Source organism: Pleurodeles waltl, chromosome 3_1 (assembly GCF_031143425.1).
Source record: "Pleurodeles waltl isolate 20211129_DDA chromosome 3_1, aPleWal1.hap1.20221129, whole genome shotgun sequence".
Taxonomy (NCBI): domain Eukaryota; kingdom Metazoa; phylum Chordata; class Amphibia; order Caudata; family Salamandridae; genus Pleurodeles; species Pleurodeles waltl.
Window position 1 is genome coordinate 1,766,080,576 of NC_090440.1, and position 25,876 is coordinate 1,766,106,451.

General features: G+C 41.7%; 1 protein-coding gene across 2 annotated transcripts in view; it reads left to right on the forward strand.

The window, feature by feature from the left end:
* The first annotated feature begins 319 nt into the window (after positions 1–319).
* The window catches only part of SATB2 (SATB homeobox 2), a 329,978-nt gene continuing 304,421 nt past the window's right edge, over positions 320–25,876 (forward strand). The window contains exons 1-2 of one of the 2 annotated variants that reach the window (XM_069225756.1): positions 320–607; positions 2,559–2,798. In XM_069225756.1, the coding sequence (XP_069081857.1) occupies positions 2,621–2,798 (178 nt within the window). In that variant the 5' untranslated portion in view covers positions 320–607; positions 2,559–2,620. The remainder of the gene's footprint in view (positions 608–2,558; positions 2,799–25,876) is intronic. The other variant, XM_069225755.1, reaches the window with a different exon arrangement.

Here is a 25,876-nt window from a genome sequence, read left to right on the forward strand (position 1 = left end):
GCTCTATCTCTCTGCCCCGGTCTTTGCCTCGTCCCTCTCTCTCCCTTCTCCTCACCCTCCCTCTCTCCCTCCCTCCGCCCGCCGCTGCCTGGCTCCCTCTCCCAGCCTGGGTTCCTCCTGCTGGCACACAGAGAGCGGCACTGCGAGGGACTGACACATGCATACCGCTCTCAGCGCTCGGGGGCACCGCATCACCCTGCCCTGCCTTCTGTGCCACCCTGCCTGCCCTCTTTCGCCCAGTTTCCCCTGATTGTCTCACTGGGGTGTCCCCGTGAGGTGTGAAGCAGCCTCCGCCCCTTCAGTAGGTGCTGACCTGCATCCCTCCTGAACCCTCCCTCTTTTCTGCCAGTCTGGCCAGCTGCAGACCTCCATCATCATCATCGCCATCTCTGTGCCACTAGGGAAAGCACCGGCTTCCAGGCGCACGGCGAGCTCGGAGGGCATCCTTGGAGAGGAGAGCGCGGAGCCTGGAGCCGGAGACAGGAGGAAGGAGCCGACCTCGGAGACCCACCGGGGACCGACAAACTTCCAGCCCTGGATTCAATACTCGTAACCCATGGACAGAGCTTCCCGCCCTCGCAGCCAGTCTTCAGACAGACCGTGAGAAGTAAGTGGCTGCCCGCAACCTGTCCTTAACCTAGCGCTGCGCTACATTCTCTGGCGCTGTGCTTTCAGCCTCTCCTCCCGGATGACCCGTACCTTCCTTTTATTTACGACTTCAGATCACGTTCATTCTGACATCAGGTTTATTTATGCATTCATCAATCCGTTTATGTGCTATTTATTATGTGATGAATAGCGCCTACATGTCACCCTTCGGGCTCTTCCGGGCGCTCTAAGGCTGTAAACTTACAATAGCACAGCACCGTTCCTTTTGGGAGAGAAAGCTCTTTAGACCATCGTTACTCGGGTGTGAGGTCGAGCTGGCCCCGAAACAGCAGTTCCTCTTCTGCATAGAAGTGGTGCCATGACTGCTTACGCGCTCTCCGTTGTGAACACATAAAGGAACTGTGACAACGTGTGCTAGAACAATGTGCCCAGGATCACAGAGTTTAGCAAATAGGAGTGTGCAACTATATCTCCATCTCATTTGTACGACATTAGGCGACCCTCTCGCGCGACCACCTCTGTGGGGTCTGACGCGCCAGTGCACTGTACACAATCAAGTGCACTGAACGTTCAGGTAGGTGCAAAGCACGTGCTGTATTCAGGAGGATTCCGCGATCAATACAGTCAGCCAGAAGCTTTCTTTTTGTAACAATAAACACTTGCACCAAGGCCGGGACAGGGGCTTCTAAGAGCACTGCTGGCCAGCGGCGTTTATTGGTGCTTATCTCTCGGAGTGCAGGCAGAGAGGGACGGCGAGGGGTTATTGAGTAACCTGACTGCCCATCATATGTCTCTTCTCGGTGGCTTAAGGTGACTTAACACATAATGCTCTGCAGGTTTCTAGGCTTCAGCAGCGGACTGTGGGGGTTTCAGCCGGGAACCTTAAACCCGTGTCTACAACCAGTGAAAACATCAACTGATACCCTGTCTCTGCCGGGCTCTGAAGGTGGATGTGACGCAGACCTGGAAAGTGTCACCTAACTCTCTGTGGCATGAACTGTCTGAGAACTTCCTGTGTGCAGCCAGTATCGTCACAGACGCAGAGTTTGTGATTGTTGAAATATGGGAGCTTTTAGAGTCTCCAAAAGTCCGGCAGCATATCCTTTCTATTTTTTCTGCGTTTCGTGACCTAAAATTCATCCATTGAACTGCTTCCGAGGTCGCCTCCTATTTACCGTACTCTAACCAGAGTACGTTTTCTATTTCTACTTCTCAGTGTTTAGTATCAGTGCTTAAATCAAACTTAAGGTACCAATAGCTTGACCGTCCTCTTGCACGGTACGTGCGATGGGCAGGTCTAAGTGGATGGCAGCTCAGTGGGTTAATAATCCTTGATGTTGCTGGGGAAACCTGCGTGTAATCTCCAGGTCACAGGATTCATTTTGTGCAAAAATCTGCTGTTTCTGGAGCCCTAAGACTGAACAGCAACACACACATACACAATCTCCCATACACAAATACACCACTTATTTTCAATGAAAAAACAAACAGTTCAAGGTTAGTAATAGTTCGGTGAATTCAGACACACTTCCTCTGGCCAAGCCCTCAAATTCACCAGTCCTGGTTTGCAGTGCACTCCACAACTCATGCCATCTGCCGGGCTTTATTACGAGTCAGGAAATGGCGTAGACACTCAGAATACAGTTAACACACAAAAAATAATATTTTAAAAGTAATTACAATATGACCTCTAATATATATATGCATATATCTATATATATATATATATATATATATATATATATATATATATATATATATATGGGTACTGACACAATTATTAAAAGTGGTCCAATGGTCCAATTATTAACGCTGACGTCGCTATTATTATTATGATTATTATTATGATGATTATTATGATTATGATTATTATTGTTATTACTGCTGTTATTGTAATGCCGACTGGGTGAGCGCGCGTGCACTGACTCCCTCCTCCTCTTCCTCACTAGGCCCCTGCTCCTTCTACTGTGACCTGCCCGGGGCGAAGGTGCCTCCTCTGCGGAGCCCCAACATGGAGCGGAGAAGCGACAGCCAGAGCCCCCGCCTGAGGGACAGCCCGGAGCGGAGGTGCAGCAGCAGCCCCGAGGCCCGGGGCCCTCCCCCGCTGAAGGCGCCGAGGCTGGAGCAGAACGGCAGCCCCACGGGGGCCCGGGGCCGGCCCAACGGCTCCATCAACAAGTCCCTGGCAGGTAAGTCTCTCAAGGCGCCTCGAGGCCCAGCGAAGAGTGCACCTCGCACAAAAACAAAGAGCGGGCCGGGCCTGGCGGGATGGATGGAGGTGCCAAGGTCCATGCTGCCGAAGCTGTGTGTGCGCCTGCAGGGCTGCACTACAGGAAGTGCGACGCAGACCGAGAATCTCCCCACCCCCAGCGCCCAGAGGAGTGGGTGGCAGTGTGTGGGCACCTGTCACTGCCCCAAGATTGGAGTTGGCAGGGCCATGTCGCTAGCTGTTCCGAGAGACGGCGCGACTCTGTCTCAAGCACGATCCGAAGTGGTTTGTTTTCTTGGCGGATTGTCTGTATCCTCGCTGATGTCCTGTTAACCGTCTACTCGAATAGCGCATAGTTAGCCCCGGGACCCTTCCAGGCGCTCAGAGAGCCCCTGCGGTCTCCTGCGTTTGCGTGCGTTTTTTGGGGAAAACTTCTATGCGCACAACGCACTGCTTGTGCGATGTTTGAGTGAATATGCATATCTGTTCACAACACAGTAATTTCTAGATGTTCGCCTGTTTCTAAGCGCTTATAATTTTGTCTTCTTAGCTGATTGAGACACAGGGAGTTTGCAATGACGAAAACTATGTCATTAGGGTGAAGTGGGAAAGTCCAGTACTAGAATCGAGATGTTTTTGCCGCACAATCAGCAACATTCCCCCCAGATAGACATGGGCTTGGATACAAGTCGGGCGTTTCCAGCTGTATCATGTGCAGTCTCGGTTTTCGTAGAGTCACTCTCGAGGAGGGACCCCTCCGAATGCAAGCGACCTTCCCTCTCCCCCTTAACCCGCGCTAAAGAAATACTGTCTGCGGTGACTCGGGGTAGGGAGCGCTGCTGGAAAACAGACAAACTATCTTTATTTCGAAAAAGTTCATAACTCCAACAAACTAATACTTTTTTTCATTTAGGGAATACCATTCACAAGCGATGAATGTTCCTATCGGCACATAATATTTAATATCACTTCGGTGAACGCATTTTATCTCAGTCACAACAACCGAAGCTCTGTGTGATTAAACAGTATTAGCAATGGCGCGTACTTTTAACTCTGAGCCCCCCATACGTCTGCACAAAGTTTTAAATCATTCCGCCCCTCCTTTTTGTACCACAACCAGCTACATTCAGGGCCGAATATAAAATTGTACGTATCCAAAACCTATATTTTTTCTTACGCGCGCAATGATTTTGCGACGTCGATGCATAAAATAAACCGCGCATCACATAGTTTTTAGGATCATTGGGTGATATCCCGACAACGGCGGTGAATTTGGCTCCATAGAGAGAGTCGCCAAGGAAAAAACAAGCAAACAAATACACCTTTTGCATTGTGCATGAAAGGAGGCGCGTGCCGGGCCTTCTCCCAGGGTTGCACCGCTCTGGATGACTCAAGAAGTGAGGGGCCGTCGCAGGGCCGGCAGAGCATCCGCGGCACTGCCGGCCGGCGTCCCGGAGTACAAGCCAACCAGGGGACGGCGATCCGGATGCGGAACCGCCGGGACTCCCATGTGTCTGACGTGCGCCACCGAAGTCCAGGACTGCTGAGTTTATGCCGGGAGTTTGACGTGGTCTTTCAACATTACATTTACACTCACTGTAAAAGGAACTAGTGTATGTAGTCACTGGCTCCTTAAGATGGATTCCGCCCTCCAGGACCTATGTTGCTCGTCACTGAATTCAGTTACCGAGCCGGTGGACTTCTAACAAGGCGCTCTATGTTGCATTTAAAAGTGACCAGTTTGCAGCCAGTGGCACTAAGAATCTTTAGAGGGCTGACATTGTCACAGAAACCTGTGTGCACGCGCTCCGGGGCACAGGTTCCAATGCTTGCCAAGTCCGCCTTTTCTAAACTCGAGGCTGAGGAAATAAGCAGCACTGAACGCTGTTTCTTGGCAACTCACCAGGCTCGGATGGTGAGATTATTATTATTATTATTGTTATCATTAAACTTATCTAGAGTTGTATACCTGTTAAATGCAAGAGTTCTGTTAAAGGCCTATGTATGCATAATTCAGATTGTAACAAACACCTTTTCTACTCAAGTCACACTTTCGGTTTAAGACTGTAGTCCGATTATTCCTTTTGAAAAGTACTTGACAAAGGATGGAATTTAAACATGATTGCTCCCTCATTGTTATCGACTGCTATGTCAAACAGACCTCAATCATCAATAAATGCAAAGCCAGGAATGTTGGGGAGGTGAGAGCATGCATGTGTTTGTGTGTATGTGTGCGTGTGTGTGCGTCTGACAAAGAGAGAGAGATTGGATAATTATTTCATTCTTACAGTCTAGGGTCATTCACCCCTAAGAATATTTTTTTGCACCAATTTGTATATTAATGAAAGATAGAGGATCGTAATAAAAAAATAAAATCATACGATTTACAGAAACCTACACAAATGCACCATTAAACACAGCACAAAAAGCAGTAACTTAAGCGATCACAAAGTAGAAGAAATGAACATTTTAAATAAAACTCCACGCAGAACACGAGGCTAACTGTTCACGAGTGGTCACTTATCTGACAAGTGCTGCATGATCTGCAAGGAAATAAACCATCTTTCCACTGAAATACTGGAGAATCACGGGATGACACTGGGTCTTTTCATACAAGATACTTGTAAGTGTCTGAAAAGTTTAATCTACCATTTGATACTGGGGTATAGACTTCTTATAAGAGCTGTCAGTTTTTCCAGAGAAACTGCTAAAATAATGTATATAAGGAGGTTTTCCTGGGATCATCCAGTGTTGCTAGTGTTTGATCTAGGGTTAAACACATTGGGGTCTCTGGAATCCATAATGCACAACTTAGTCAATGGACCACACACTATTGGTGAGTCAGAGGTGTAGTGTTTCCAACTTCTAAAAGCTTTTCTGTAAGTCGTCTTCTCTTGCTCCTTACTTAGACGTGATTTACTCCTCAATTTTCAGTAGTTAGATAAACTTACTCATTGAAAAAAGTTTTGCGAATCATGTCAAAAGTCTTGACTTGAGCTTAGTCCAGTTTATCTGAATGCGAAAGACTGTAGGTCGTAATTCTTGTGAGGGCAGAACTGTAGATGATATTTAAAATTTCTAAATACATCCCAATATGATCCTTAAGGCAACTAACCCCTTCGCAGTAAAAAAATAAAAATAAAAAAATATGTCTTTTTGTCATTTTGAGTCCCAGATTATGGAACTCTCTTCGCAACATCATCTGGTTGGAGAGCAGCTATTTAAATGTATTGGTAATGCAGAGAATCAGCTTTTTAAAATTGCGAACCCGGTAGTCTACCATGGAAAAAATGGCGTTGGACTGATAGTTTTATAACTTTTACTATTCCTTTGATGACGCAAAAAAATCTGAGGAAATGAAACTGACCTTTTTGGTCTTTGTTTTTTTTTACCCCTTATGGAATGTATGTTTTTTTAAATTTGAGTCATTCAAAGTTGTCCATTTATTGTTCAATAAAGAGTAAACTAAGGTCATGTTTTATAATAGTAAACATGATCATGGCAAATAAAAAAAATAAAAAAAAATATCCCCCTGTTGGTTTACTCTGTGTCTCTGTTATGTCTACCCTTCAGCCGCCTGAGTTGGGACAACATTTTATTTATTTTTTGTTTTTTTTTTCTATATGAAAAACGTTTACATAGCTTTGTGTGTCTGATTTGAATCTTCCATACATTGATATGTTAAGTCAGAAAGTATGGGGCTCTGTTACTCGTAAGGCATTAAAAATAGAACATATGTTTGCCAAGCACAATGCTACATTTTTTGTGTCATGTGACACTACTGCAACAGTTTACTCTACCAGGCCAGCACAGAACCATGAAAACTATGCTCCTGAATTTTGTCCCAAAGCTTAAAACTGCTCTAATACATGGTGGCATTGCACTGGATTTCATGTTATTGCATTTATAATGTATTTCCTGTTTGCTACCACATTACAAAGTTGATACATTTTTATTTAGAGGTCAAGAAAACATAATTTGTTTAAAACGGAGAAGAATTCAGTCACTTCTGCCTATCTTTGCCATCCTGTGTAGAATTAGACACTAATATGAATTAGAACTCCACTTTAAGAGGCAAGGATTGGATTGCTTTTTTTGTCAAATTCACCAAAATATTTGTTGACAGTAGCAACAGCTTATGATAGCTGCATGTTATGTGACCTACTGCACTGCGTTTAAAAAAAAACTAGGCCTAAATTGTAATTTAATTTCATGACGTATATACCTGTTTAACATATTGCTGTTGCAAATGAAGTACTTGTAACTACATTGCAATATACTGATGTTTAATATGAGTCAGACACGTAATTTGTTTGATGAATATTACATTTAATGACATATTTGTCAAATTACTAGTCATGTGTTCATATTGGTCTTAAGTGAAGAATTTCCAACTAAATAATTTACGTTATTAGAGCACATGCTTCCAGCGCCTTACCATTGCTTATAAAATACATAGACCTAGAGAATAGCATGACATTATATGTTATGAAAATATACATTAATAATGCACGTGCATTAAGAGAAAGTAAAGACAGCCAACACAATGCAGATGTTTAGTGGGTGCTATATTTCGCGGAGTGCATTGCACATTTTACAGTTTTGAATAAATATTGAAAACATGAAATATTGGGCTTCTGGGGTTCTCTATAGATATAGAGCATTGATGATATTTTGCACAATTGAATGTGGCTGGTTAAGTTTTGCAGTGCATCCCTTCCAACCTATGAAACATGTAGAACCAGCAGTCTCCAAAGCACAACATGTGTAATAAAACCAACAAATGGGATGTTAGAGGAGAACTGTAATGCCCTCTGGGTTTAGTTCAGACCATTTAGCCGAGATACATAGCTCTTTAGTTCGCTATGCAGAGGAACTATGATGGTGGTCTCATAGCAATTCCCATGAGGCATGTGCTGGATTTACCTTAAACATAAGGCAGGCATCGCAGGGGAGATTGCCTTTAGCAGGGATGGCAAAGATCAAACAAGACATGCAATGTTTCAATCCCGCTAACACGGAGGTTCCACAAGGCTTTCACGTTTCAGAGCAGTTCTCTACTGAACACGATGGATATGGGAAAATGGGTTTGATGTTTCTGGAGAATGGTCAATACAAGGGCTCACAGCTAAATTCTGCACCAGTGCCCATGACGTTTGTTCATGCCCAGGCTATAATTCAGGGCTCCACTTTTCTTGAATTGATCATGTAGGATCAATTCTCACAAGAGAGGCAACAGTGTTTTCAACATGAACTTTATCTCCTAAAACAGTAGTTTCCAACTTGTGATCCGGGGACCCCTGGGGTTCACAAAGCATCTTCAGGGGGTCGGCAACAGCTTAGAAAATTAAATAATATCAATAGAATAGGCCCTCAGCTTTTAGTACAGACTCAATGGGGGGTCCTTGGATTACAAAAATGATTCACTTGGGATCCCTGGGTTCCAGTAATGATAAAGTAGGGGTCCACAGAAGTCAAAAGGTTGGGACCCACTGGCCTTAACCATCATTAAGCCGTACACTGGGTGCCCACGTATTGCTCTGTAGCAATCATCACAAGACCGTCTTCTCTATAATACGTGTCAGGGAGTGTTCCTTAGATACAAAGACTGAGCAGGACTAACTCTTGCTATGCTATCAACTTGTAGATTCATAAACTATACCAACACTTCCTACTGCATTCTCCTCAGTTGGGATATTTGTCAAACTAGGACACAAGCTCGAATTTTCAGAGATCAATTTTGTTTAAGGTTTATAAAAGTTACCCTGTTCAAGAATCCATTAATCGGTACTAGAAGCAGAAGAGTTGGATTTGTGATAAATTAAGCACATTGTTTATATTTCATCTCTGCAGAAATGAAATAAACTGCAAGATCTTTGCTCCACAGGTATACCTTTTAAGGCATTTTAGGAGGAATTTTCACTCCTGAATCAAGGAAGTCACATTTTTTTCTTTCTACAGAATATAAAGAGCAGAGGCTTGGTTGCATGAAAAATTAGTTTCTTTTTGCTGGAGAAAAGTAATGCAATATTATTATTCTAGAAAGATCACAGAACAAATGTGGTAACCTCGTCGTCCAATTTATGCAAATTTTAGTTTTGTTATTTTGGGGCACTTTTGACATCTGTTTTTGGACAGGTTTATAGCGCCTGACTCTAGTGCAGGAGCTAAAATGGTGCATAGATATTGCCTCTCAATGTTTAACTGCATCAACGTAAACATGGATTTTTAAACATATAAAAACAGACAACCATCATCAACCTCCCATTTGCAGTTAATCATCTTGATAGGTATAGAAAAAACATTAGTTATTATATAGAGCAAACCTTTGTGAGTGTGACATTCTGCAATGATCTTGCATTGCAAATAAGTGTGTGGGACGTTTCTTGTGTAGTTCATGCAGTGTTTTGGCAAATACATGGCATCCTGCATTGAATTTTAGTAATCTGTCAATTTACAAAGCAGTCGACAGCATGATTTTGGTAGCCTTACCACAGGATGAACCTGTAGCCTTTTTCGTGTGCTTTAAAATGGACATGTGCATTTAGGGCCGAGAAACACACGATAAATTAATATTCCACTGTAAGAGTTTATGAAAAACAAAAATGTTTGCAGAGAAAAGTAAAAAAAAACGTAATTTCTCACGTGATAATCTTTTTTTCATAACTCTTGGAAAGTGTTGGGTTGGGGAAACTTTCCGAGGCAGTCTGTGTGGGAGAGAAAAACGGCTTTGTTTGCAAGGATCCAAATGTAAACAATAAAGTCCTCAGTCTCGATGGACTATTGTGGTTTTATGTTTTACTAAAAACCCTGTTTTCCTTGTTTGACAATTTAGTGAGTAAATTGAAACCATAAATGTGTGTTCCTTGAAGGTTAGCAGCTTCCATGCAATTATAGTCAAGGGGATCAGTCTCCGTTGAGAGTCCGTGGACACATGAGGTCACTGCCCATATTAAACATCCTATTTTCCACTTTTTAAAGCATTTTGAACCATCTATTAGTAATCTGTAATTGGGCCAACACATTGTTGTGTTGATAACATGTATATTTATTGATGTTAAAGTTCATAATTACAAAATAACAACCCACTGTAGACCATAAATTCCATTCCTTTGCTTTTCAAACAAGAATTGTCTGAATATTTGGAGGGAGTTAGGACGAGTCTTTGATGTAGGCAGTGACTATGTGGTTTAGGTGGTTGCCTTTCCTCTTCCTCATGCAGTCTCTAACCAAGTGGTGTTATAAGTTGTTTGTTTCATCTGGTCCTTCTTTGTTCATTGCTTCTTGTTGGTTGTGTGAGATACGTAATTTGGCTATTGACTGGAAAGTCATGACTGTGGCAATTCTCTGTCTTCTTATTCACATGTTAATGTCACAAAACTTAATTAACGTTAAAAAATAGGTAATACAAAAGTAAATATATACTTTATTTTACATGGTGATGTATGTGGGCCGTTAAAACATATTTAAGTTCTCCGAATTCAGACACCAGGAATCTGAGGAACAGGGAGATCTTATTTCTGCTGGATCCCGTAATGTGGTCAAATAGGAATTCTAAAATAGGGACTCGCGTCTGTTCTTTTCACGGTCACTAAATCATAAGAAATTGAGGAACTAGGAAAATGTTTTATGCAACAATCACTATATCAGTACAGCACTTAGAACACGACTGTGAGATAAAACATATGTAATCATATATTTCTGCTCTATGTGATAAACACAAATGACATTCTCTTATCGGTGGTATAAGGACCATTAGAAATGTTTGCAAACATTTTCAATCGGACTGGAAGACCTGGAATTATTAATGTTTTTTTCCAAATGAAGAAGGATCTGCATAGGCTCAATACTAAAGCTGTTACGGTAGATTCTGTTGGATAGCGTAATGACATTATTTTAGATTGATTTTCATTTTTTGTATCTAAAATGAAAGCTTTCTGTGTAACAAGCCCAACTTGATTATTTCACGAGAAAATTGCTTCACATTAAGGATTAGATTTTCATGTGTAAGATTTCAGAGCCAATAGTTTTGGCCAAGTGCGCGCAGCACCGCGGCTCGTGTCCAGCACTGGGTTACTTCTTTTGAGTCCAGATTGTATGGCCATTTAGCAATGCTTGCCAATTCTTAAGTCTATAGTAGGTGAACATTGTTCCCTGCCAGCGCTATTGGGTCCCCCTCAAAACACAATCTACTTAGAGTGGAAGATGAGATGCAATGCCTTTAATGCCAAGCTCAGTTGCCAAACACACACTTTGTTGTATCCAGACTATTCCACTTTGGGTAAGTGACTACATAGTGACCATCATTGAAAGAAATCATTGCCTCATTTACTAAAAGAAATCTGCGACTCAATGTGAGTTCGCTATATGCTTGGGCAAGATCTCTGGGGGTTATGGGCCTACTCATCAGATAAATGTGAAGCTTTCACACCACAGGCTTGAATTCTGGTAGGCCCACTTATCCCAGCACCCTATTCAAGGCTTTTTGAGCTAGGCTCCTACTGTTCACTGATGTTAGAAGTGTTTCAAGGCTACATGGATGTGGCTGTAACAAGAAGGTCTCAATAAATCCTGATTTTTCATAAGCAATTTCTGCATTTTTTTTATTTTTGGGGCACTGTGGGCAATAGTGTCATTTGAGATGGGCTTCAAATATCAGGATGGGTAAAAAGACTGGCCAATCAAGGAACTCGCTCAAGGCCAGGGAGACTTGAGCCCTTATGTCGTTCTTGGCACAAGATAGAAAAAACAGGGACTGGAGGCAAAACAAGATAGTATTTCATTAACACATTGCAGTTTGTCTTGTCCCACCAGACCCGCTTCGTCTTACTATTTTTGGAGAGAGACTTCTATCATGACCACTCTTCGGGAATTTGCCCCACCTGGAAAAAAACAACCAAGAGCACTTTAGAAATGTCACACATTTTTCCTATTTTCATTTCAAATTTCTTGCACATTGCAAAACTGCATGCCTGAGCAAACCAAGTACAGAGGGACAGTGTGGTCACCCCCTTACCAAGATGTATGCAAACTTCTGCAATACAACCAAGAAATGTAAATATTTTCTCCTGCCCCAAAAAGCATCGCCGACATAAAAAAGGGCACAGTGATCTGACTACTGAGATAGCTCGACAGGTTGAGCGGTTGCTGCAGAAGTCTGTGGTCAGCCTGCAGGTCGAGATTCCAGCCCGTGTGCCCAACAACCCAAATAGTTTTGAGTAATGGTAATAATATGTTTGTGAGTGAGAGTCAGTTTATGGGAAGGCTGCAATACATGACTGGAGTTATTCGTGAGAGCTGATGTTCTGCAACAGTTTGCTTGTAACTCTAGGACGTCAACTCTCTGACGTCATTGCCAAAACCACAAAAACTGTTTCTACACTTTTTTTTTCAGTTGTCATGCCCACTGCAATTTAAAATGGGAGACAATTCCAGCTATTTGCACCCAAGCATGGCCCTTGCATCTAGCAGGCAATACGTTTTAGAATTCAAGCTCTTGCTGTGATGTGATTGTCCTGTCACGTCGACACTGATGACGACGTACACAATACATTACCAAGTGGTTATAACACTAATATACTAATAATCAAGGTGTGAAATATTGGAGATGGATGGTTACAGTTTTTTTGTGAGGAGAGAGGGATTTATTTATGTCCCTGGTCTCACCCCACGACAAAGGCCATTTTACACTAACAGGTAGAATTTAGCACGGTCCGGAGACACATTTTTATTACGTGAGGCTCCGTGCACTGCACACACCAGCCTGTGGAGAAGTGGCGGTTCACACGCCTCAGACCTGGTGTCACCCCCTTCTCTTCATTAATCTAATCAAGACCTTTGGACAATGAAAGCATTGCACCCCAAAACAACGTCCAAATGCAAATGTGCGCGCTGGCATAGGCACGTCGAAATACTCGTCATTGAAGGCCTCGGGAGTCTAGTGCTTGAGGTAGGCACCGGCTCGTTTGCCGCCGCGCTTTTCTGTGAGGACGGATTGTGTTTTTTCACGTGAATAATAAACCCACGTCTTGGCTCTACCTACATCAAAAGGCAGCGTTCCCACGAGTGCACGCCGCCTGCTTTCGAAGAGAGAGGGTTCTGCATCTGACAGAAATACCTGGAAGGATCCGTTTCTCTTTAAGCCGCCGGAGCCAGGCGCAGGTTTTTTTTTCTGCCCGAGAAGGCGCTATGGCGTTGACAGGTTTATATCCCTGTTGGGTAACATTCACTTACTAGAACTGGCGAAGACTCGGCAGTAATACACTCCAGAAGAACTCTGGGATAAAACTTGAAAAAGAGCTGATTAATGCCGAGGAAATTAATATTTGTGAAACGGGTGTTAAATCTGGCGAAATCCGTGAGAAGCCTTGGGCACAGGCTGTGAATTTTGCACATGCCTTGGACCCAGAGAAAGTAATGCAGTATAGTGTGAGCGCTGCAAAATGATGTGAATCGCAAAGCCTGCACCGATATTAGAACAGTTTGCATTGGAAAGTATGCATCGTATCTTCCACCTGCAATCTGGTGCAAAACGTATGATTTACACTGAAGGAAAAGTACAAAATGTAGCTTTCCCACTTATCACTTTGCATAAATGCTGTTTTTGAAGCAGGTGGTTGGTGCCAGTGACAAAGTAAAACTGCAGTAACACCGGAGCAATTAATGTAATCTGATCCCAGAATGCCAGTTGTTTCTTTGTGGTTAGCTGCACTTTCTAAGCACACTAATTAGAATTTCAGACAAATGCGTTTTGGCTGAGAAAATCTTGTAGAAATATATTCCCAATACCCCTCATGCAATCTTATGGGTAGAAATCAAGCCACTTCACGTGGCCAGGAGGTTTAATCGCATAAAGTTTCTAGGCTTTTGAATTTGTCAAGGGTATGCTCTATGTCACTGGTTTGTGTTGGTGGTGTTTGAATTTGTTGGGGCTAAAGGCTGCCGACATGAATTTAGTTTTGCAAACTGTTATCGGTCTTTTTTTTAAACAAATATTTAGGCCCATATTTATAAAAAAAGACGCTCAACTGAGCTAGCCTTGTTGTGCGTCAAAAAAAGTAGCGCGAGCTAACGCCATTCCTTAGAGTAATCTGTGTACCATATTTATAAAATAATACACAATGGCGCTAAGGAATGGCTAGCATCTTGAATAATGACGCTAGCCAGGCGGCGGTAGAAAAAATGTCGCTAGGCAGATTAGCTGTAATATATCTGCCACTCGTAAACCTAGCACCATTTTTCACACACAAGCAGCCAAAACATGACGCCTGTCTAAGTGTAGACAGGAGTCATTACCAGAACCCCAATTCCCACCTCTGGGGACCAGTGTCCCCAGGGCACCCACTACATACCCAGTGCCAGCCAGGGGGCCACATTTAAATGGCCCTCCAGTGGCACATTTTAGTAAAAAATATACACTAACCTAAACTTACCTGGGGTGGGCTTCCTCCACCTGTAGTGTCCTGTGGTGTGGGTGGGGGGGGGATGCTGCGCTCTGGGGGGGGGGGGGGGGCACCTATATGCCCACAATAAGGACATCATGGTGGAATCCCATGGTATTTCCCTAAGGAAATGGACCTACCAGCACATTAACGCCTGGTCTGACCAGGTGTTAAATAATGGAGATAAGCATGCTTAGAGACATTATTTAGGTTCACCTCCTACTTGCGTGTCGTTCCAGCGTCAGGAGTTAAATATGGCACTGGGGGAAGGGAGCACCTACCTTGCATCTCATTGATGCGAGGTGGGTTGGTGCTTCCGAGAAATGGCGCTAACTCCAATATTTTGACGCTAGACAGGTCTAGAATCAAAATATAAATATGGAGTTAAGTTAGCACCTCTTTAGCGTCAAAAGTAATGATGCTAAGGGGATGCTAACCTTCCATAAATATGGGCATTAATATGTGATCTGTATAGGCACACATCTCATATATACAATGACTTAACTCTTTCAATAAGGACAAGAGAGTGAGACAGTAAGAGAAAATGTCAGTGTTTTGAGTACCAGTGTATAAGGAACATATGAGAAGGCACCACGTTTTCTATAGTGAAGACAATTAAAATTGGGGTTACTTGAATTATAATATTCTGCTGCCACAGCATTCTATGCACAAGTATGGATTTCTAGATTCACCACATAAATCTGCCATCTGCTGCATAACCTGCAGATTGTAACAAAAATGTTTCTTTCTATTTCAAACATATCAAAAGTTACTGAAAACATGACAACCCTGTTCCTGCCCAGCAGATGCCTTTCTTAAAGGATGACCAGTCATCTTTCAGTTGCCTATTGCTGTATTTGGGTGTGAAATTGACATTAAAAAGGTGAACTCTATTCCCAGACAGAGTCAAATGTGTAAAACTGACACAATAATGAAGTAATACTATAATAAAATGTGTCACATTTTGCAGCATAATTTACCGCTTCTTGCTGCATAATTTAGTCAACCCTGCTGCATAACCCAGTCCTACCCTGCCCCATAATTCAAGTGGCTCTGATTATAAGTTTTCAGATTCATTTACCTTTGAGTAAAAGGGCAGAGTCGTAGTATCAGTATGGTGTTTATTATATGTTTGAATTGGAAATGCAAGGCAACACCAGAATAAGAATTACTGGCATTTAAATGCTTCTAACATGAAATAATAGTCGCCATATCCTATCGAACTTTACCAGTTTGTTACCCACAATTGTGAACCGCTTCTGCATAGCAGGTATATTCCATGCCACAATCACTCAATGATAAGGAGTCAAAAGCCATCCATTTTTGTGCTATGGTCAGACATGCCACCAACAGGAAAGATTAAATCATCTTTCCCATTTACCACATCAGCATCCATCCCTCCCTGTAGACTGCCCCACGGTAGCTTCATGGTGAATCAGTGCTCCAGTCAAATCTTTAATGGCCCCAGTATTTCTTTCCAAAACATGGCCAGACTGACCTACCCTGCTGCAGGCGTTTCGGTGGGCTGGCAGGGTGGAGGCCAGCTTTGTTGCTGAGGACCTGGTGCCATGTTCCTACACTTTCAAATTAACAATGCAAAGATAAATGGTTTTAAACTAAAGTACACTTTAAGCACACTTTAAAACCACTTGTTTGTACAATGTTTATTTTCAAGTGCTGCATGGAGGAATGTGTGAATATGCAGGTCCACAGCAACAAAACCGGTCTCCACGGCAGTGAAACCAGTCCCCAACAAGCCAGTCCAGCGAAACGCTCGGTGCCAATCCGGCCCTGGCTATAACCCCAGATGGCAACCACATGTGGAACATAGTACCTGAGTTCTAGCATCACTTCCAAAAGAAGGTCGAGCCCGCCCATTGGTGGCACCATGACGCCTGGCACAACCATATTATATAAGCATTCTCCTATATGAAACATCTAGATGCAGTTGGTGCTCTTGCCAATGTAGTCCTCCAGCTAATGATAAGGATGTCTTTGTCCATGCAGACATGTAGTTGTTTACATTGGGGAGCTGGTCGGTGGTCAAGGTTTTTTTAGGTTGGAGATTGATATTGCCGCTAATTTTTCACCAGTGCTGTCGGGAGCCCTAGTACCACCAGTCTTCGAACAAAATGTTACATAACTAAATACCAGTGGCATTAGGTCAAAATGTACTAATTGGTTCACTATAGTGTTAGCAACAAGCATTGCACAGTCTAGTGTCGACAAATTAACTTACCATCAACAGCTTTTACCTCCAATAAATTCGAATGCACAGGAACAAAATTGCTTTCAGATCACGACCCTAGGTTTTTACTGTCTTGATTAAAACGTGGCCACTACCCAGAGGTACGGGCAGACTTGTAGAACAGAAAACATATGAGACTAGTTTAGCCATCCATATCATGCACACCACAAATGTGATTTATTTTGGACACTTACCTTCATTTTTTTTAGGTCCATGGTGTAGCCATTGAGTCATGGGCCCTAGTGCACTGAAGGAAATTGGCCTGCTAGCCGTTGTTTGAACTGTGACATACAGCGATCATCTGGTTTTAGTGGGACCTTCAGGCTCCCGGGTCCTGAAACCACTGCATCTGCTGCACCAGTTGTGCATTTGTAAGGCGTTAACTTGACTACACTAAACAGGATGGTGGCATGAAGTAGAAGGGCGAAATTTATGGTCAAGAAGATGAAAGTGGTAGGATTTCAGTAATTCCTTGGAACATTTAAAGTTGTGGCCCTCTGTCAGACTTTGTGGGAGTATTTCATGAGGTCCAGATTGGCAACCCCCTGCCCGCTCACTGGTCATTATATCATTGGTCTCAGAGGGATGAAAGTATGATTTGGCTTTATTGGATGCGAAGCTGTGACCCTCCGGTTCCACACCAATATCTGCTACCGCTTGCCTGCACATCGCTTTTCTTGAAATCCTGAGAACTTTCACATCTGCACCCCAAAGAAGTCAGTACATAGTGGCGGCTACCTCTGATTTTTATTTTTGTTCAGCTTTTTTCTTTTTTTTTATAACTGTACTTTCATTTGGGTTAAACATAAAAATAGTCATATTTGTTTTTATACTAATACAGAGCTGGGTAAGTGGATTTATACTTTGCACTAATAGTTCTGTTACAAGACTTCACTGTTTGTTGCTTTTATCACCAATTTGACCCGATCTCAGAAGACAGGGCTTTTATTCAGAGTATATGGAAATCTCTTGCACGAAACATCAGAAGACATGACCATTTCATTGGACGATCTTCGCTGAGAGGCCATTGATTGGGATAGCATTAACACCTCTTTCAGAAGACATCAGAAGACATGGCCATTCCATTAGGCAATCTCAATAGAGGGGTAATGTATTGAAAGAGTAGGACTTCTTTCAGGAAACACCAGTAGACATGGCCATTCCATTTGCAATAAAGATTTCGGTTGCTATAAGTAAAAGCCATCTGCACATATCCACAAGCAGCCTGTCATGGGGCATGTACAGACTGAAAAGGCCAGGTTGGTGGGCTCTATTAATGCCAAGTAACAGGGCATGGCATACTCAGTGGAAGGCAGTGCACTGGGAAACATGACATTGTTGGTGGTCTCCAGCAAGTGGTTGGTGGTCTTACAGGGTTCTCTAACTTCTCTCAAGTGCTGCGAAGCTGCCAACTTTTACCAGGGCTAAATGCACCCCCTTGAAACTAAATAGCATTTACAAACCATAGATAATTTCAGCAAACCGTAAAAGGAAGAAAACTTGTGGTGGAAATCATAACTATCAGGTAATATCTGAAAATAAAATATCTGAAACTTCTAAACGTTTGATAGCAATTGACAAAGAGGGCACTTCAAGTATATTAAATTTCTTAAGTAAATCTTGTACCTTTCATTTCATTATTGTTCATTCTGGATAAGCTTTGGGTGGAGGATACATAATTGCTGCTTAAGCCTGAAATAACACGTCTCTTCATTAATTTACACCAATTTTAACCAACTCAACAGCTATTTAGGGAATGCATAGCAGTAGACTTGAAATAAAAAGCACAGACCGCCTATTGTGAGATGGCATCGAACAGCTGTTCACACTCCATGAGCTGTAGTTTTCGGGACAGATTTATGGTATTTTATGTCACTGATGGTTTAAAGTGGCAAAGATGTCTCATAATTCTTATATATAGAAATATGTACACATATGGACTGATATAAGTAGGATACGGTAGGATTTTTACCTAATGCTCTCAAGTAATTTAGCAGTTTAACTAGTATTTCTCAATAATTCTGAGACACGGTTGTGGTTTTGCCCGTGGTAACTGCCACATGCACACACACACACACCAACATGCATGCACCCCCCCTCCAGGAGATCACTTGATCATTCTGACGAAAAAGTATTTTTTTTAAAACTCACAAGACGATTAGGATGAATACCTCATTACAGCGCATACTTACCAGAAGGGACTTGTGTGTAGAAAGTGCGCGCCCACACACGCAAACACATAGACATGCACACGCACAGCGCATGCCTACATAAAGAAACATACAAACATACCCACCGAAACAAACAGACACCCTATGAAACGTTCTCCACCAGTGCCATAAATATATAATTCTATCTATGCTTATAAAAGAGCCTGTGATAACGTGTATAGATATCCTCTGTGATATGTGAATTAGAGGTGTGTGAAATTTGCATAATTTGCTTTTGTGTAATTGCATAAGAATCGAAATCCTTTATCTTTCGCTATATTTTAGCTCAAAATGCGCTCTCATGTAAGATTTGAGACTAAAGCACTTTCAAACAAAAGCAATAAGAACAACAGCCCCTCGTGTGCTGTTGTTCTGGTGAATAGACAGTACATTTTTACTCTGAAAGGTGCGTCCACAGTGAATGTTTTCTGCCAATGTAATTAGGTAAAGTGGCACAATGGCATAAATTCAGGAATTGTGGATACCAAGGTTAATGCAAAATTCCTTAAAGTATGTGAATTGCGCTAGCATAATGTAAATTTAGTCCAGCTCTAACGTGAATTTGTGACTTTCATGCAATTTTTAGATCCATAAAACAGGCACTAAACTTCTCAGGCTTTCACAGCTTAGCAATAAGTAAGCATTGTAAATAACAGGAGACGAAATGGATGAAAATGTCAGTCATCATGAGCCATCGGAGTAGATTTTTTTCCTTAACTGGATAATCACCATAAATTAGGCCCTTTAGAAATGTAAACTACAATGGGGAAATTCTCAAAAATGTGTACTTCGTTTGCCTTATTTTCACCAATGGACAATTGTTTCACGCAGAAAATTACTTAATGTTGTTAAGTGACATTTTTTACTCGAAACCGTCCACCTCTGGTATCTCGTGCGACATTTTTATACAAGGCCTGCACTTGCATGAAAAAAAAACACATGGTAATTACAAACTACGTTTCATTTTAAAAGCTTAATTTTGTGTAATTTGTAAATTTTGTATTGCATTTCACGAAAATAAAACGCAATCTCACATACCTACATAAAAGGTAACTTTGCATTTGTATTTTTTGAAGACAGGTTCATTTCCTTGCATTTTGAAAAACTTTCTTGTGTACTCATCCGTCCAGTGCATCAGGAAATAGCACCACATTTTGGGGTATTGTTGTGAATTTTTGATCCGAGAATCGAGCCGTCTTTCCTGTGTGATGGAACTGTTGTATAAAACTCATATATATATATATATATATATATATATATATATATATATATATATATATATATCTTAAACCCAACACTTTTTAAGGATAGTTGAAAGGGTGTAATTGGCAAGAAAACAATAATACTAAAGGTAATTAATGTCCTCACTTTACTGATTTTCTGCGCTAAAAATAGGTAGTCGAATAAAAGCACTCCCTTCTATGACAAAATGTCTGTAGACATTTCATAGGTTTATGCTACCTCTTGGGATAGCTGATTCAAGTTTTTCACAGTTGGGACAGTTTAGGTCTGGCCTATTTAAAAAAAACACATGGTTTGCCAACATATAGGGTTTTGAGAGGTTTGACTACCTGTGTGATCAATGTTTTTTGAAGATGGTTGCATTCAGTGGAAATAACACTTTTTAAGTGGACCCATGCAGAATTCCCTTTCATAGTATCTTGCAGTTGTGAAGGCCAAACTTCGGTGTAGAAGCCACCACACAGGCAGATAGTAAGTTGTCTTCTAAGGAACGTTTTCTATGTACTATGCAACACATTTGCCATGAGGATTGTTTAACAATAGCTTGTTTTTTTAAATATTTAACCTAACTCTCAGTGTGGTATCCATGCATCGTATTCACAGATGTGGGTGTTACTCACCAGTGCCTATTATATTGACCACAGTCGGACACAAAATTAATTAGTCCCATTATGATTTAAACCTGTACAGATGTCTCTCAAATTTTGGAGGCTGGTGTTTTAATGTACTGAGCTCTCTTTCCATCTGTCTTGTTCTGCTGAAACTCCCTCGATGCACACCCTCCAAAGGACATTTATTGCTATTCGTTACTTCACCAGTTTTTTAGTGACATAAACGGCCTCTCCAATTTGCAAATATGACCTTTAGTATTATTGTTTTATAGACAAATACAGTCTATATATATATATATTTATATATATATATATATAGACTGTATTTGTATATATATATACATATATATATATATATATATATATGAGTTTCACACAAATGTTCCATAACACTATATCAACGGCTCAATGTTGGGACCAGGAATGCCACAATAATTCCCCCGAAGCCCTTTGCTGACCCACTGGACAGATAAGTACACAAGCGAGTTTTCCAGAATGTAAGGAATTGCACCTGTCATCAACAATAAAAATGCAAAGTTACTTTGTATGTAGATATGTGACCTGCGTTATTGGTCTACATGACCCGACATTGGGGCTTCAGCTCTGGTCTCAAGCAAGATGGAGGCCACACCAAAGGCTTAATTGACATAAGATGGTAGGCTCAACTTTGGCCTACCAGAAACAAAATGGAGACCGGAGCACTGCCCTGCGCGAGTCAAGATGAAGGTCTGAGTTTCAGCGAACTGCTGCTCAGTCCTGAAGTTTATCTCTCAGGATTAAGACTTACTCGAAGCTACGTGGGCAGTTCGAGAAAAAAGGCTTCACAGTGGTTGATACACCGTTCCTAGCCTATTTTGGAGTAGAGCTGATATGAGCAGTATTGGACTACACCAGGACTGTTAGCAACAGTCAGCTGTAAGCGGGATACCCCAGACATGATGTCTAGCCATTCAATAAGTGAACCTGCACAATGAAATTGACACAGTGTTTAAAACCTGTTTATTTTTAAAGAATGTTTGTTTTACACATCCGTAACTCATGCGGGACAGAGTAGTGGCAGTGCTAACATGATGCACAAATATTGTGTACTCTACTGGATTGTGAGGCCTGTCAAGGGCCATCGAAACAAAACTTCAGCCAGATCAGCTAATATCTGGACTTCAACGGTCAATTTGACGACTGAGAATGCTCCAGACTTCTGGGCCTTTACACTGGAAGAGACAGAGGGCCAAACTCAGCAACGGCCTGCGGTGGCTTCATTTGCACAGCAGTGTTTTTTTTATACACTGTAAGAACAACGCATTTAAAACCAGCAACAACCAAACCAGTACAAGAGTTGTGGAGCAAGCGACCTACTCGAACCATTCACGCACACCCCCTGACCTCACTCAGTCGCATTACAATTCTGTTGCAAGTACCCAACTGTTAAAATGTCTACTACATTGGACTACAATTTAGGAAGCCTGGTTCCTGATATTTAAATATTGACCAGGTCATTTGCCAAAAATGTTTTTTTATTTTCTCCAAGATGAAGTGCATAAGATAGGAACACACTATAAAACATAAGTTGTGAGGGAGTATTAAGCAAATTGACTTGCAACTACTTGCAGACGGGACAAGCTCCTTGAAGCATTTACATTGAGACCCTGGTGGTACACAAATAATAAAACCGGGCCTACAAAAAATACATTTAGCTTATCCCAGTCAGGAACCCCTCAGACGAAGCAACTTAAGGTTTAGCAGCAAAGAAGGGAACTAGTGAAGCTGAGACCGAAAATGCACTTGTAAGAATGTTCACTGTTCCACCTGAATTCGATTTCTTTTAGATAAAACTCTGCTCTCAGACTTCCCTGGCTAATAACTTTATGCGGTATAATTGTAATAACTATTTTCCTCACAAAGAGAACCTTTTTGTGTTCTTTCACGCTGCACTGATATACATATAAAAATGAGAGACCTTGAGTCCATATTTGCAGAGTTCAATAACGTCGTTGCTGTCGTGGGGAACCCAGGGGGGTTATATAACTACGATGCTGCGTTAGCTAGAGACGTGCCCCACAGAACAGTACACATATAAAGATAGCGTTATGGGTGGCAAGATAATCCCAGTTAAACAAGGCTTTGTTTCCAATTAAAAACACACCCAATGTTTAGCCCCTTTCTATTTTCTGAAGGGTTGACACTCACAAGTATGTCCTATTTTAGAAGAAAGAGGGAACACTATATTTCACAAAAGGAGAGTGGTTTTCGATGTGTAGCTACTGCAACAACTGTTAGATATAAATCAGAGCAAATATATCTCCAAGAAATTATAACCCTTTACTATAATGATGCCTTATGTGTGCTTTTATACAAGTCTTACTGTCACGGCCTCGTTGCTTTCTAGCACTGTTAAAAAAAAATTGTACGTTTTATTTACCTCCGAATGATGAAAGACTGAGTCAGTCCCATCAAGATGTCTGCCCGTGATTTAAAAGTTGCATACATCTCTGCAGTAGGTGGGTGAACCCACTGAGCTTTCCATTTCAAAACTAGCTGCTATCTGAAAAACCACAATGTCATTACTTACACTTAAATAAGACATTGTGTACGAGTATCCGTGCATGTCACCATCTTCATGTTCCTTTACGTAGTTGCGTTGATTACCTTCAGGTAGCATCTAGGCACTCAAACACTACGATATTAGGAGTAGCTGATGACAGAAGCACACTTGTGTTCATCTTTTAAACTGTTTTCGCACCTCTGAACAAAGAGGTGCCAGGTGAAGGCATGTTACTGAACTAGCACCACAATATGCAGATAGAAGCACCCCTTTTTCAAGAGTGCCATTGGAAGCTTTGAGGCACCTGTACACCATTGCGCAAATGAGATACGTGACATCAGAAGCTGCATTAGAATAGTTACATATGTACACAGTGCTTTAAATGGAAAAATAGAAGTGCAGGTACTCTCTATCAGAGTACCTGCTTGTTTCTGAGAAGTGCCGGTACTCTCCAATTAAAAGTATTACGTTTTTCTTGAGATATGCCGGTACTCTGCCTCTCAAAATAAAAAAGTGCCGGTACTCAGTACCGGAGAGTACCGGCCCATTTAAAGCACTGTTACAGTGATGAAAAACTCAGCAATCTAGCATGCATCGTTACCTCGTATTCTTTTCATAAATACCACTCGGTGACTCTCTTTTGTGTGAGGGGCCATTGCACAAGCTGCTGCCTGGCAGAAAATGTAAGCACCCGCTTAATCCATCAACAATCATTCAAGGGGCTGAACCGCAGATGTAGATTCCTGGGAGCTCAGGGCCCTCGACTCTACATTAAGATTGAAGCCCGACTCCAAATGATCCCGGGATCTCCTCTATACGTAATTATTTACATTTACTTTCTAAGTAAACTCCAGACAATTATGAGGTCACGCTAAAAGAATTAGGCCTGGACAATTTTTTAATTATGCCAGCAAAATTCACAAAATTCCAGTAACTCACCTTATTCAAAATTTATGATATTTCTAGAAATATTGCATGAAGCAATTTTGCAATTTTTTTTAAAAAACACATACCTAGCACAAAAAAAGCCTAGTAAAGACAAAAGTTGGAAACTGGTTCACAATGAAAATGTCTTGCCAAGAGGCAGTTTCTGCTCATACCAGTCTCATACTAGTATCTTTCAATGCTTTGTTGTGAACATAAAAAACGTCACACGCGATACCAGCAAAAACCCACAATTCTCCATGAAAGAATATTTCAGGTCATTTTCATGGAATTTCATGAAAAAAGTGACACAATGTTGCACACTCCCTCAAAGGAATATTAGACAGGAGCACTTGCCATATCTCATTAGACTAAGACGTCCACTGCCTTTTTCATCTGACTATGCATCGTTATCGCCCTCTAGAACCCTGGAGTAATCATATAGCAACATGTAAACCTTTATAACACTTCAAAGTAATTCAACACTGTTCCAGCAGGGCAACGGTTTGTTTTATGCATTATAAAACAGGGTAACTAATATATTCAAAGGTTTAGTCTACGTTCCAAAATGTAGCATTTTCAATAGACGTTTAGCAAATATATAGTTAACTCTCCCAGCTCAAGAGAGTCATTATACGAAGAAACAGAAATAAAATGAAAGAATCAGTTGTATAATTACAGAGCTACACTTACACCAGCCACCAACATTAAAAACACGTTGCACTGTAGAGCCTATACTATTCTGAGGCCAAAGCACAGATCTACTCTGAAAAGTACCACAAGCCTGCCACTAAAACTAGAAGGGACTCCGCCCCCTTTCCACTCCGAGGGCATAATCACTGGCCATAATGTGCACTTTTGGGATAAAATCATCCCAGAGGCATTTGCTTCTGGGGTCAGGCAGAGTACTAACTGGGTTTCTGCTGAGGCAGAAAAATATCCCTTTTCTGTTGGTCTGTTATTAAGCTAAAGACATACTTAGTAGAGAAAGTATAAAAATATAGGTAATTCAACATATGCATTAAGCGGAATAGAGGGTATCCACCCAAACTTTGACCGAGGCATGGAATACTGTAATGTGTAATTTTGAACTTTCCAGTTTCTAGGCACTGAACGCCCATTGCCTGGCTGGGATCGAAAAAGTAAGCCGTGTGTTTCCTCTGTTGCTGAGGAGCTCTTTAAACAGAGTGATAGGTGCACGGATCAAAGAAAGTGTAGATTTACACGGTCGTGTTTTAAATGTTTGTCTCAAGACGTTGTCTCGGTGTTGCCATTTTTACACGATTTTACAAGTATTAAAAGAAAAGCCACGGTTACAAAATTTCACTAAATATGTGATCAGGAGTCCAACGCAATTTGTGTTGTGGAAGGAGATGCCCTGTGTTGGCGAAGCTGTCAAGTATGGACTCGGCGATATGAAATGCAATCGTTGCTTCCGCCTTTCTACAGGCTGCGATTGTAGGCTTTTTGCGTTCTGCATCCTCACTGTGTGATTGTAGGCTTTTTGCGTTCTGCATCCTCACTGTGCGATTGTAGGCTTTTTGCGTTCTGCATCCTCACTGTGTGATTTTAGGCTTTTTGCGTCGTGCATCTTTCCCTTCTGCTTCAACGCTGGAAGCACTTAGAAACAGGTTTAACTCCAGTATTGAGCACTGTACAGAAACTCAGAATAATCAATTGTGTTTGGGGTAATGCTCAAAGAATATACTGTACCCTGTGCCTTAAAAGCCTTTTTACCTGCTTCTGTCGCTCATTTTCAGTCTCCTTTGGAATCCTCCATTCCAATATATTTCAAACCCTCCTTTTGTATGTTGAATCTTTTCCAAATTGGGTGTGACAG